Genomic DNA, 13583 nt, shown 5'->3' with positions numbered 1-13583 from the left:
CTGGAGAAGATACTGAGGGATAGGATCTATTCCCATTTGGAAGAAAATGGGCTTATTAGTGATAGGCAACATGGTTTTGTGCAGGGAAGGTCATGTCTTACCAACTTAATAGAATTCTTTGAGGAAGTGACAAAGTTGATTGATGAGGGAAGGGCTGTAGATGTCATATACATGGACTTCAGAAAGGCATTTGATAAGGTTCCCCATGGTAGGCTGATGGAGAAAGTGAAGTCTCGTGGGGTCCAGTGTGGACTAGCTAAATGGATAAAGAACTGGCTGGGTAACAGGAGACAGAGAGTAGTGGTGGAAGGGAGTTTCTCAAAATGGAGAACTGTGACCTGTGTGTTCCACAGGGATCCATGCTGGGACCACTGTTGTTTGTGATATACATAAATGACCAGGAGGAAGGTATAGGTGGTCTGATTAGCAAGTTTGCAGACGACACTAAGATTGGTGGAGTAGCCGATAGTGAAGGGGACTGTCAGAGAATACAGCAAAATATAGATAGATTGGAGAGTTGGGCGGAGAAATGGCAAATGCGAGGTGATGCATTTTGGAAGATCCAATTCAAGAGCGAACTATACGATAAATGAAAAAGCTCTGGGGAAAACTGATGTACAGAGAGATCTGGGTGTTCAGGTCCATTGTACTCTGAAGGTGACTGCGCAGATCGATAGAATGGTCAAGAAGGCATCGGCATGTTTTCCTTCATCGGAAGGGGTACTGAGTACAAGAGTTGGCAGGTCATGTTACAGTTGTATAAGACTTTGGTTCGGCCACAGAACTGCGTACAGTTCTGGTCGCCACATTACCAAAAAGATGTGGATGCTTTGGAGAAGGTGCAGAGGAGGTTCACCAGGATGTTGCCTGGTATGGAGGGTGCTAGCTATGAAGAGAGGTTGAATAGATTAGGATTATTTTCATTAGAAAGACGAGTTGAGGGGGGACCTTATTGAGGTCTACAAAATCATGAGAGGTATAGACAGGATGGATAGCAACAAGCTTTTTCCCAGAATGGGGGACTCAATTACTAGGGGTCACGAGTTCAAGGTGAGAGGGGGAAAGTTTAAGGGAGATATGCGTGGAAAGTTCTTTACGCAGAGGATGGGGGGTGCCTGGAATGCATTGCCGGCGGAGGTAGTAGAGGTGGGCACGATAGCGTCGTTTAAGATGTATCTAGACAGATACATGAATGGGCAGGAAACAGAGGGATACAGATCCTTAGAAAATAGGCGACAGTTTTAGATTGAGGATCTGGATCGGCGCAGGCTTGGAGGGCCGAAGGGCCTGTTCCTGTGCTGTAATTTTTCTTTGTTCTTTGTTAAAGTCCAACACGTTTGTTTAGAATCACTAGCTTTCGGAGTACAGCTCCTCCCTCAGGTGAATCACCTCCTCCTGAGGAAGGAGCAGTGCTGCGAAAGCCAGTGATTCGAAACAAACCTGTTGGACTTTAACCTAGCGTTGTAAGACTTCTTATGGTGCTCACACCAGTCCAACGCCGGCATCGCCACATCACAGTCTATAAAGTGTTTCATGCACCTAATTATCTTGAGAAAAATATTGCAGGCAATTTATTTGCCCAGAACTTGGTGGTTATATCTTTCCTTTTTATTGCAGACCATAAGTAAAGTCCTCCTCCAATATGCTGCTATCATCTCAAAAGATTTCCACTTGTACTGTTCGAAGGAAAAAGTGGTAAGTAAAGAGAATTGCATGGACAGTGAACCCTTTTCCCATGCTAAAACAAATTTATAGGCTAGACGGAGGTGTATTTGTACTGGTAACGAAGATTGTATAATGCACAATTAATAAATCCTGAGAATGCAATGGCTGTCAAATGGTCTGTCGTCAGACGTGAGTTTTTTTTTTTTTTTTTTTTTTTTTTTTTAATTTTTTTATTGGAATTTTTTGCAGAAAATATAACAAAAAGTATAGCAAAAAGCAGTAATATGCAACTAACAGCCCCATAACACCCACAATTCCCCCCATACCGTAACATCACATGTATCACATTCCCCCACCCCCCCCCCCCCCAAACAAGAGAACTTAACCATAAATTAAAATTAGATAAATCAAATTTAAATAAAATAAGCTAACATAATCAACGCCCCCCCCCCCCCCCGGGTTGCTGCTGCTACTGTCCCAGTACCCTATCGTTGAGCCAGAAAGTCGAGGAAAGGTTGCCACCGTTTAAAGAACCCTTGCACCGATCCTCTCAGGGCGAATTTAACCTTCTCAAGCTTAATAAAGCCCGCCATGTCATTGATCCAGGTCTCCACGCTTGGGGGCCTCGCGTCCTTCCACTGTAGCAAAATCCTTCGCCGGGCTACTAGGGACGCAAAGGCCAGCACACCGGCCTCTTGCGCCTCCTGCACTCCCGGCTCTACCCCAACCCCAAAGATCGCGAGTCCCCATCCTGGCTTGACCCTGGATCCCACCACCCTTGACACCGTCCTCGCCACCCCCTTCCAGAACTCCTCCAATGCCGGGCATGCCCAGAACATATGGGCATGGTTCGCTGGACTCCCCGAGCACCTGGCACACCTATCTTCACCCCCAAAGAACCTATTCATCCTCGTCCCAGTCATGTGGGCCCTATGCAGCACCTTGAATTGGATGAGGCTAAGCCGCGCACACGAGGAGGAAGAATTTACCCTCTCCAGGGCATCAGCCCATGTACCGTCTTCGATCTGTTCCCCCAGTTCCCCCTCCCACTTCGTTTTCAGCTCCTCTACTGACGCCTCTTCCTTCTCCTGCATAAGCTTGTAGATATCGGATATCTTCCCCTCCCCGACCCAGACCCCCGAGAGCACCCTGTCACTCACCCCCTTCGCGGGGAGCGCAGGGAATCCCTCCACCTGCCGTCTAGCAAATGCCTTTACCTGCAGATATCTAAACATGTTTCCCGGCGGGAGCCCAAATTTCTCTTCCAACTCCCCCAGGCTCGCAAACCTTCCGTCGATAAACAGGTCCTTCAGCTGTCTAATGCCCGCTCTATACCATCCCCGAAATCCCCCATCCATGTTCCCCGGGACGAACCTATGGTTCCCCCTTAACGGAGCCTCCATCGAGCCCCCCACTTCTCCCCTATGTCGCCTCCACTGCCCCCAAATCTTGAGGGTAGCCGCCACCACCGGACTCGTGGTATACCTCGTGGGAGGGAGCGGCCACGGCGCCGTTACCAGGGCCCCCAGGCTTGTATCCCCACAGGACGCTGTCAGACGTGAGTTGATTGCGGATACCATTAATGAACCCCCTCTGAGTTTCCATAAATGGAATGTTTTGTTTTAGGTTTGTAGTTAGCAGAACTCAATGGTGCAATCTGTCGGCCGTGTCCAGCCGGAATCGGAATGGGACACGGCCGGGAGATCCCGGGAGAGGCCTCTTCCTGGATTCCCGACGGTCATCACGCCTCGCGAGATCTAATGAAATCACGCAAGACGTCACGATCTAGATCCTGCCCACAATGGGCGGGACCCAGACTTGCAGAGTTAAAAGAACTTAACAGCTCACTTAGCTATGCTGCTGCCGGATCTAACCAACAGTCGGCATCTGTCGGCCTTGCCAAGGGGACCCCAGCTGTGATCCATTTAGCACTGGTCCCCAACGACAGGGGCCAGGTGAAACAGTACTTGGAGGGGGGGTGGGGTGCTCACGGGCAATTGGAGGCCCCAGGTGGCTGGCCTCTGGTCAGGCTGGCATCCTGACACTACTGGGCACCTTAGCACTGCCAGCCTGGCAGTGCCACCTGGGCACTCTGGCAGTGCCACTCGGGTGCCAGCCTTGCTGGCACTGCCAAGCTGCCAGGGGCATTGTCAGGGCCCCAGGCTAGCAGTGCCACGGTGCATTTTGCCCCCAACGGGGATGGGCTGAGGGTGCCCTGCCAGTGTGTGGTGGGGTGTAGGGTGCTTGAGGATCCCTCGAGGTGGATTGGGGCATTGGGAGGGGGGGGGGTGCTGGCGGGAGGTCTGGGTGTTTGTGTCAGGGGTCAAACGATCAAGGTGCCGTTGAAAAATGGTGCCCCAATGTCTTCCTGCACAAGCGGAGCGCCTCAGTGCAGGAAACTATGCTAAAATGCAGCATTCCCTGCCAGGGTCTGAAAATTAAACTGACTGTTGTTCGATGGTAGGGTCATTCCCAACACTGCAAGTGCTGAGAATGACCCCGCTAATCCCACCCAGGACTGACTTTTTAGTTAAATCACACCCAATGTTTTATTCTTCTAATCACAGAAATCCAAAGATACATGAACAATAGTTTCAGTTTGGGCTTAAAATTTGTGTTTGACTAATTTAACCTTCCTAATATATGCATTTGATATTACTTGCTGAGTTGCTAAGTGTCAAACCATTTTATGCTAGCAGGAAGGCTATTTTATATGGAATGTAGCTTCCAGGTAATAGATGAATTGAGGAAAAAATCCACAATAAGCATAATTGCAGTTAGAAATGGAGAATTCAGAATGAATGGTTTTGGGCTGGATTCCCTGATTCTGCGGCTAAGTGCCAATGCCAGCGTGGGAACTGTGGCATTTAACGATGCCAAAATCGACACCGAACACTCACCGATTCCGGGACTGGCGAGTGGCTAGCAGCGGCACCGGTAGAACTCCTGGCTCCCGTGCCAAAAATGGCCGGATAATGGCCAGGTCCGTGGCCGCGCATGAGCACACAGACGACTTGCAGCTGCCAAGTCGTACCACATGGCGGCGGCCGCGCGGTCCCGACCTGCCAGATAGTGCCCCCCTGGAACACCCCTCTCCACCCCTGGGCCACCCCCCACCAGTCCCCAGCCCTTGCCAAAACCTCCTCCCCCCCCCCCCCCCCCCCTCCAGCCAGCGTCCATAGCCGCCACACGCAGTTCATGAAAACTGAATGCACAAGTGAATCGCGCCAAAGTGAGTGCGGTCCATCAGGGACGGAGCTGCAGGGAGGGCCTCAGGCAACGTCCTGAGGCAGTCCCAACGGCATACGGTGTACTCTCCGATGATGCTGTTTTGGCACCTTTTTTTACGGATGCTCTGCCCCCGATTCAGTCGTAAAACAGGATTCTCCCTTTTGTTCCATCTTATTGTTTACCTTGGACTTCCATGTAATGAAGGAGAATTTGTCTATTTATTGACAACCTAATTAGAAATGTGGATCAGAATTCCCCCATCCGCGAATAAAACCCATGTCACGGCCGGAATGGGGACTAGTTCCCGTTTGGGAGGCCGACGGGAAACCACCTCATACCATTTGCACCATTTTCTGGGGCAGACTTAAAACATAGAACATACAGAACAGAAGGAGGCCATTCGGCCCATCAAGTCTGCACCGACCCACTTAAGCCCTCACTTCCACCCTATCCCCGTAACCCAATAACTCAATAACCTCTCCTAACCTGGGGCGAAATTCTCCGACCCCCAGCAGGGTCGGAGAATCGCCTGGGGGCGCCTAAAATCCCGCCCCCTCCGTGGCAGAGATTCTCCGCCACCCGGGAAGTGGCGGGGGCAGGAATCTCGCCCCGCCGATCGGAGAGGCCCCTGCTGCGATTCTCCGGCCCGGATGGGCCGAAGTCCCGCCGCTGGGAGGCCTCTCCCGCCGCCGAGGTTTAAACCACCTCTGGAACGGCGGGCTCAGCGGCGCGAGCAGGCCCCCGGGGTCCTGGAGGAGCGGGGGGCGATCGAACCCTTGTTGGTCACTGAGGGCAATTTATCATGGTCAATCCACCTAACCTGCCCGTCTTTGGACTTGGACTTGATGACGTGTGTCCTACTTTTAAACATTGGAAAGGGGCCCGACATCGCTGACCCACCACAGAAGAAAGAAGATGGAAGGGCGACACGGTAATGCAGTGGTTAGCACTGCTGCTTCATGGCGCCGAGGACCCGGGTTCAATCCCAGCTCTGGGTCACTGTCCATGTGGTGTTTGCACATTCTCCCCATGTCTGCATGGGTTTCACCTCCAAAACCCAAAAGATGTGCAGGATAGGTGGATCGGCCACATGAAATTGCCCCTTAATTGGAAAAAATAATTTGGTACTCTAAATTTATTAAAAAATGAAGAAAGAAGATGGCCCTTTTCGAAGACACTGAAGCTGGGAGATCCACCTTATAGATGATATCCCCCACCCACTGCTGTGGTGTTCCAGGGCCCCGGGTCACTGGCAGTCAAAGGCAGCCCCAGGCCTTCTTCAGGTGAGCCCTGACTTTTGCATACCATGTTGGTTAATACATGTTGTGGACTGGCATGGTATCCACTAGTAGGACTGTAAATCGGGCACTGGGAAATATCCTGGTCGGGTCTTCATTTGTACCCAATTAGTGGGATTGAAATCGGTTTCACGATGGCCTTTAGCGGAATTCCTGATCTGTCATTACAGCTACCAATGCCAGCGATCAGTGACCAAGGGGCATAGATTTTAAGGATCAGCCCGCTGTAAATTAATTCAAGCGTGAAACCGAATTTTGGGCCTTCCGCCAAATTCTCCCACCCACCATCGTTGCTGCCGGCAAGGGTGTGGAAGAATTCTCCCCCCTAATGAATCCTTAGAGTGAGAATATTCACTGCAACTCATTTGAAATATTTGTTGTTCCTGCTTTTTTTAGTTATTGATCTTCCGACTCTATATTTCAAAATGAATAACAACCGTGTCTTACAACTTTATTGGAAGTCAATGTAATACGATTGTGGGATTCTCCGGTGCCCCTGCAGCGTGTTTCTCGGCAGCACGCCATCTGCTGACAGCGGGATTCTTTACTCCCACCGCTTGTCAATGGGATTTCTCACTGAAGCCATGCCATTCCACACTGCCAACAGGAAAAGAGAATCCCAAAATGGAATTCAAGCTTGATAAGTGTGAGGTGAAGCACTTGGGCAGAACTAACGAGACAAGGGAATGCTTGATGAACGGCAAGACCCTGGGAAGCACCGAAGATCAGAGGGACCTTGGTGTGCATGTACACTCAACCATTAACAAAGCAGGACAGGCATAAACAGGGGTTAAGAAGGCATATGATATACTTGCCTGTGGTGGTAGCATAGCTGCCTGCCATTGGTGCAGAAAACCGGCTTACCATTGGCCCTGGTCGGTCATGTGCCTCTCGACCGGTTGGTTGCGACCAATCATGTGACGGCTCCCCGATTGGTCGAGAGGCTGAGTTAACCCCGCCTCCAGGGCGGGGTATAAATACCCAGTACTCCCGGCGGTCGTCCTTCTACTGTAATCGACCGCAGGGCTAACATCTAGCAGATTAAAGCCATACTTTTGTTCAGCAACTCGTCTTGCGTTCAATTGATGGTACATCAATCTTGATGAACGGCAAGACCCTGGGAAGCACCGAGGATCAGAGGGACCTTGGTGTGCATGTACACTCAACCATTAACAAAGCAGGACAGGCATAAACAGGGGTTAAGAAGGCATATGATATACTTGCCTTTATTGGCCGAGGCATAAAGTTTAAGAGCAGGGAGGTTATGATGGAACTGTGTAAAACTTTGGTTTGGTCACAGTTCGAATATTGTGTGCAGTTCTGGAATCCACATTATAGGAGGGATGTGATAGCACTGGAAAGGGTGCAGAGGAGATTTATCAGGATGTTGCCTGGGCTGGAGAGTTTTAGTTATGGAGAGAGATTGGGTAACTGGGGTGTTTTCCTTGGAGCAGAGGAGACATAATTCAGGTGTATAAAATTATGAGGGGCATAGATAGATTAGACAGGAAGAAACTTTTCCCCTTGATGAAGGGATCAGAGACCAGTGGCATAGATTTTAAGGAGCAGGAGATTTCGAGGGGATGTGAGGAAAAAGCTTTTTACACAGAGTGTGTTGGGAGTCTGGAATTCACTGCCTGAAAGGGTGACGGAGGTAGAGATCCTCATAACATTTAAGAAGTATATCGATGTGCTGTGGGACAAATGCTGGAAAATGGGATGAGAGTACTTAGGTGGTTGTTTTTGACCGGCGCAGACGTGATGGGCCGAAGGGCCTTTTCTGTGCTGTCGACCTCTTTGACTCTATAATAGCCGGAGAATTCCAGCCGATAATTGTTTCAATTTTGCTTACTTACGGATTAGATTGTTGCAGATTTACCACCTTATCACAAAATCAAGTTCTCTTGGTATAATATGGAATGCAATGAAGACCTCTTTCTTATATCCCCCCCCCCCCCCCTCCCCAGCACTACATTTAGAAAATCCTTCCGTGCTGTACAAAAGGGTAGACCAGATGAAGACTATTTCATTTAAAACAAATTCAAGACTTTCCAAAAAGCAACGAAAATGTCAATCACGTGGGTTGGTTTGAAACCTCTCTATTGTGCCCCATTAAAGTCCCCCTTGACAATGAACATCAACTTGCAGGTCATTCCTCCTCACTTCTCACTCATTACAATTTAACAGAATAAAAGAACGGTTATAGCACTGAAGGGAACCAGTCAGCCTGCCTGTGTTGACTCTTTGCAAGAGCAACTCAGCTAGTCCCAATGCCCTGCCTTTTCCCTTTGGCCCTGCCAACTTTTTGCTTCAAATAATCTTCATTGGAAGCCATGGCTCACCACATTTAACAGCAATGCATTCCAGATTCAAACCAGTTGCTGCATTTAAAAAGAAACCTTTTCACTCATGTCACCTTTGATTCTCCCACCTTCTCCTTGAACTTTGTTGTCTGATTCTTGACCTTTGTGACAATGGGAAGAGTTTCTCTCTACTCTGTCCAGGCCCCTCATGATTTTGGTCACCTCCATCAAATCACCACTCGACACTCTATTCACTGAGGAGAAGGCCTCCAACTTATTTGTGTTTATTTGTCATCACTGGTGACATCTGAACAAGAGTTATTTTCAAAGTTTTCAAGCAACCCCCTCACCTAGCCTGAATTAAAAACATTTGGCAGAATCCCATTGAACATATGGCATGTTGTTCCTGTGGGTTAAAGTAATTATGTGCTTTAGTTAGACTACAGAAATTAAGTTACCGGTATCGGGGAGGTCTTCAACTGTGAATCTCTCACAATTCTCACACAATTTTCTGATTTTCTACATTAAATCATGATAATTTTCTTTTTTATTTGTTTTATTATTTCTTAAGACATCCATCTTAAAAGACCTTTTGCCTGAATGTAATAATTGAAAGGTGTCGTTGGAAGTCATGATGTGGAGATGCCGGCGTTGGACTGGGGTGAGCACAGTAAGAAGTATTACAACACCAGGTTAAAGTCCAACAGGTTTGTTTCAAACACGAGCTTTCGGAGCACTGCTCCTTCCTCAGGTGAATGAAGAGGAAGGAGCAGTGCTCCGAAAGCTAGCGTTTGAAACAAACCTGTTGGACTTTAACGTGGTGTTGTTAGACTTTAAAACACTCATTTAAAACAGGCTGGTTTATATTCTTTTGGTTGCAACCTTCGAAAAGTTTGCCAGGAAAGAAATAAAATCAAAGCCGCGCAAAAATGATTTCTTGCGAGCGGCCACAAGTAAACAACGTTGAATCAACAATAATGCTCACTAAACGAATGAAGAAGATACTTCTGAAGTGGTTTTGCTTGACAGAATGCTTCCTGTATGGCAAAGCAACAAAACCACGCAAGAGGGAAGAAGTGAAAGGATGCAGGGCTGAGCCTTGGTGGGAGAATTACAGGACGTGGCTGAAAACCTGGCCAGAAAGGTAAAAAGAGAAGAAATCAGTTTCCAAAGAGTAGAATGAAGTGGCTGAAGATCCTGCCACAATTGTGGGATGAAGAAAAAGCCAGGGATGTCCAGAGGACCGAATGGTTCAGGTAGGGATGCAAAGCTGATGGAGGCTATACTAAAAAGAGATGGCAAAAAACACACGTGTGTGTATATAAATGGGGCGCAATTCTCCGTTCCCCGACGCCGATTTCATTATCGGCAATCGGGGGGGAGAATCCTTTTTTACACTGAAATCGGGGAGCGGCGCCTGTTTGACGCAGGTTTCCTATGCTCCATCCCCTCTGAAACGGAATCATCGCAGTGCGTGCCACAGGCACCGTTGGGACGTCTTTAGCGTGTCACATGAAGGCCCTCTGCGAATGCTCCACCCCCGATGGGCCAAGTTGACGACGGTGCGGTTCACTTCTGGTCTCAGCAGTGCGGGAACCCGGCATGGCGGCTGTGGACTGTGGGCAGCACCGCCACAGTCGGCGGGAGCCGTGCTGCGGGCTGGGGAGACTGGTGGGGGGTGGCCAGGGAAGCACTATCCGGCAGGTCGGGTCCGCGCACGACCGGCACCATGTTTCAGGGCGCGACCGCTGCAGATCATCGCCGTGCACATGTGCAGAAATGGATCCGGCCATTCTCCAACATTTATTTAGTGGAGGCCGGGGGTTTTACGAGGCGCGGCTGCTAGCCCCTCACCGGTCGCAGCATCGATGAGGGGGCGGCACCAATGTTTTCCACGTAAAACGCCACAGATCCTCCGCACAGCCTCAGAATTGGAGCATCTGGTGCATGATGTATTAGCAGAACCTAGCAGGAAGGAAAATGTCTCATAATAGCATTGATGTACCAGGATATGTATATCTTTGCTCGATGAACTGCCCAAATACTGGGGAGGGAAATTCACTTATTGTTGTAATTTTGAATGAGACGTGGTGGATCAAATTTATCATTGCATGAACTTTTATTCAGGTGGGCCAAGCATCAAGCAGGACTTCTTTTTACAGAAAGGATCCGTAATTCTCCACATTTCACATGGCCACTGTCTTTCTTGCATCTCAGTTCATCAATTTGAATTCAATTAGACATCTGGGCCGGGTTCTCCCTTCTGGGGACTAAGTCCCCACGTCAATGGGAGAATTCTCCTCACTTTCGGGGGCTAGGTGGATGCCGCAGGGGTTGGCGCCGCTCCAGCCGGCGCCGAAGGGACAGCGCGAGTTCGTGCATGTGCCGAAGGGCCGGCGTGATCTCCTGCATGCGCGGAACTTTCAGTGTGGTTCCGCGCATGCGCAGACCGACTGCCTTATATTGCCGCATGCGAAAAGGGTTCTCTTTGCACCATGGCGGTGCCGTACAGGGACCGGCGCAGAAGGAAGAAGTGCCTCTACAGAACAGGCCCGCCCGCAGATCAGTGGGCCCCAATCGCGGGCCAGGCCACCGTGGGGTCCCCCCCCCCGGGGTCAGACCCCCCCCCTCCCCCCCAGAGGGCCGCCCCTGCCGACCTACCTGCCAGGTGTCGCCGGTACATGAGTTGAGTGATTCACGCTGACAGGACTGGGCAAAAACGGACAGCCTCTCGGCCCATCGAGGCCCGGGGAATTGCCGGAGGCAGTTCATCAAGCAGAGATATACATATCCTGGTACATCAATGCGATTATGAGACATTTCCCGCTGCCAACGGCCCCCGACTGGCATGGAGTGAATCCCGACCCCACCCAAAAAGAGCATCGGAGAATACGGCAGGCGGCGTCGGGGCAGCGGGGCGGGATTCGCGCGCCGCCCGGGGATTCTGCTGGGGGTCAGAGAATCCCACCCCTGGCTTCCATAAGCTCCTGAGAAATGATTGGTGCTCTAACAATGATACCAGATAGTGATAAAAATCAAAAGTGAACACTGACCGACGAGTTTTGACTCCCAAGTCCGGAGCATCTGCAAACGTGGCTCGGCAGAAAGTGCCTCGCGGACATTCAAATTTTTGTTTCAGATGGTGAATCTGCTGGCACCCGCTCTCTCTTCCACCCCCCCCCCCCCCAACATGGTGGGTCTGCTGCCACCTGCTCTCCCCCTACCCCCTCCCCCCGCTCTCTCTCTCTCTCCACCCCCCACCAAAGAATAAATTATGGAGGCAGCCACAGGGCTGCCATGTGCCGAAGCAGGCTGTTTTGAAAGGCTTGCCTTTGAGACCCAGGCTTTGTCCCAGCTGTAAAAAGACCTCAAGATGCCATATCTCCTCCCCCACTACACACTCCTTACGCCCTGTTCATGCCAACCCATGCCATACCAGGCGAATCTATGCCCCTCTACCCACCATGACCCCTCATACCTTTCAGGCCAACCAAAGCCCCTCATCCACATGTCCCTTGATAACCCCTATGCCAATTTATTTCTAACCCATGTCTCTATTCATGATTTTATTATTTTAATAAAGCCCTAATTGATAAAGTATCAATTACTTCATTCCCTCAAGTACTTAAATCCTGATAAAAACAAACATTTGTGTACTTAGCGCCTAATCAAAGACTTTGCACAGTAGCACAAGTGGATAGCACTGTGACTTCAGAGCGCCGGGTCCCAGGTTCGATTCCCCGCTGGATCACTCTCTGTGTGGAGTCTGCACGTTTTCCCCATGTCTGCGTGGGTTTCCTCCAGGTGCTCCGGTTTCCTCCCACAGTCCAAAGACATGCAGGTTAGGTGGATTGGCCATGATAAATTGCCCTTAGTGACCAAAAAGGTTAGGAGGGGTTATTGGGTTACGGGGATAGGGTGGAAGTGAGGGCTTAAGTAGGTTGGTGCAGACTCGATGGGCCTAATGGCCTCCTTCTGCACTGTATGTTCTATGTTTATAGAACTGTTAATGAAACCGTGAATTTACACTCCTCCCCACATATATGGACGATTGGTTGTGGAATCAGTCATCCAGCATTAATGCTATAATTGCCCTCAAGCTTATGTGAACAGACTGCCGAATGAAACTGCAAGAAATCAAAGCAGACTGGTTTTAAAAACGTAGAGCTTAAGAATTTAGATGACTTTACCGTTTGACAATTAACCACTTTTTACACATATTTGTTTCTATTTTCAACAATCCCAAAGGGCACCATATCTCTTCAAAAGGGCACTTGACCTCTCCCAAAGGTACCCTTGAATGTATCCAAAAGGGTTGCTCAAGTCTCCAAATAACTCCAGTAGCTTTATACAATTTTGCTCCAAGGTCTAAAGCCCACTAGCCATGCTTTGCACATCCCATTAACAGAAATAGCATCTGTTTGAAGGTAGACACACTTTGACGTGTCTGTGAGCCACTGATAAGCAAACCACAGCCATCCCCAGCGAAAATGGTGGCATACCAGGGCCGGGATTCTCCCCTACCAGGCGGGCGGGGGGTCCCGGCGTGTTGGAGTGGCGTCAACCACTCCGGCGTCGGGCCGCCCCAAAGGTGCGGAAGTCTCGCACCTTTAGGGGCCAAGCCCTCACATTGAGGGGCTAGGCCCACGCCGGAGTGGTTCCCGCTCCACCGGCTGGCGTGAATGGCCTTTGGCGCCATGCCAGCCGGGGCCGAAAGGACTTCGCCAGCCGGCGTAAGTCTGCGCATGCGCCGGAGCGTCAGCGGCTGCTGACGTCATACCGCCGCATGCGCAGGGGAGGGTTTCTTCCGCCTCCGCCATGGTTAAGACCATGGCGAAGGTGGAAGGAAAAGAGTGCCCCCACGGCACAGGCCCGCCTGCTAATCGTTGGGCCCCGATCGCGGGCCAGGCCACCGTGGGGGCACCCCCCGGGGTCAGATCGCCCCACGCCCCCCCAGGACCCCAGTGCCCGCCTGCGCCGCCAATCCCGCCAGTAAAGTAGGTGGTTTAATCCACGCCAGCGGGGAGGCTTGTCGGCGGCGGGACTTCGGCCCATCGCGGGCCGGAGAAGCGCCGCGGGGTCCCGC

The 13583-nt window shown here is 50.5% G+C and overlaps 1 protein-coding gene across 6 annotated transcripts in view; it reads left to right on the top strand.

Annotated features, from left to right (window-relative positions):
- Positions 1–13583, top strand: part of LOC119974369 (protein unc-13 homolog C-like) — a 532106-nt gene that overhangs the window by 394657 nt on the left and 123866 nt on the right. For all 6 annotated transcript variants that reach the window (XM_038813153.1, XM_038813157.1, XM_038813155.1 and 3 more), the window contains one exon: positions 1618–1695. In XM_038813153.1, coding sequence (XP_038669081.1) covers positions 1618–1695 — 78 coding nt within the window. The remainder of the gene's footprint in view (positions 1–1617; positions 1696–13583) is intronic.

Source organism: Scyliorhinus canicula, chromosome 12 (assembly GCF_902713615.1).
Source record: "Scyliorhinus canicula chromosome 12, sScyCan1.1, whole genome shotgun sequence".
NCBI lineage: Eukaryota > Metazoa > Chordata > Chondrichthyes > Carcharhiniformes > Scyliorhinidae > Scyliorhinus > Scyliorhinus canicula.
The sequence above is the reverse complement of the archived record's forward strand: the minus strand, read 5'-3'. Positions and strand labels throughout refer to the sequence as shown.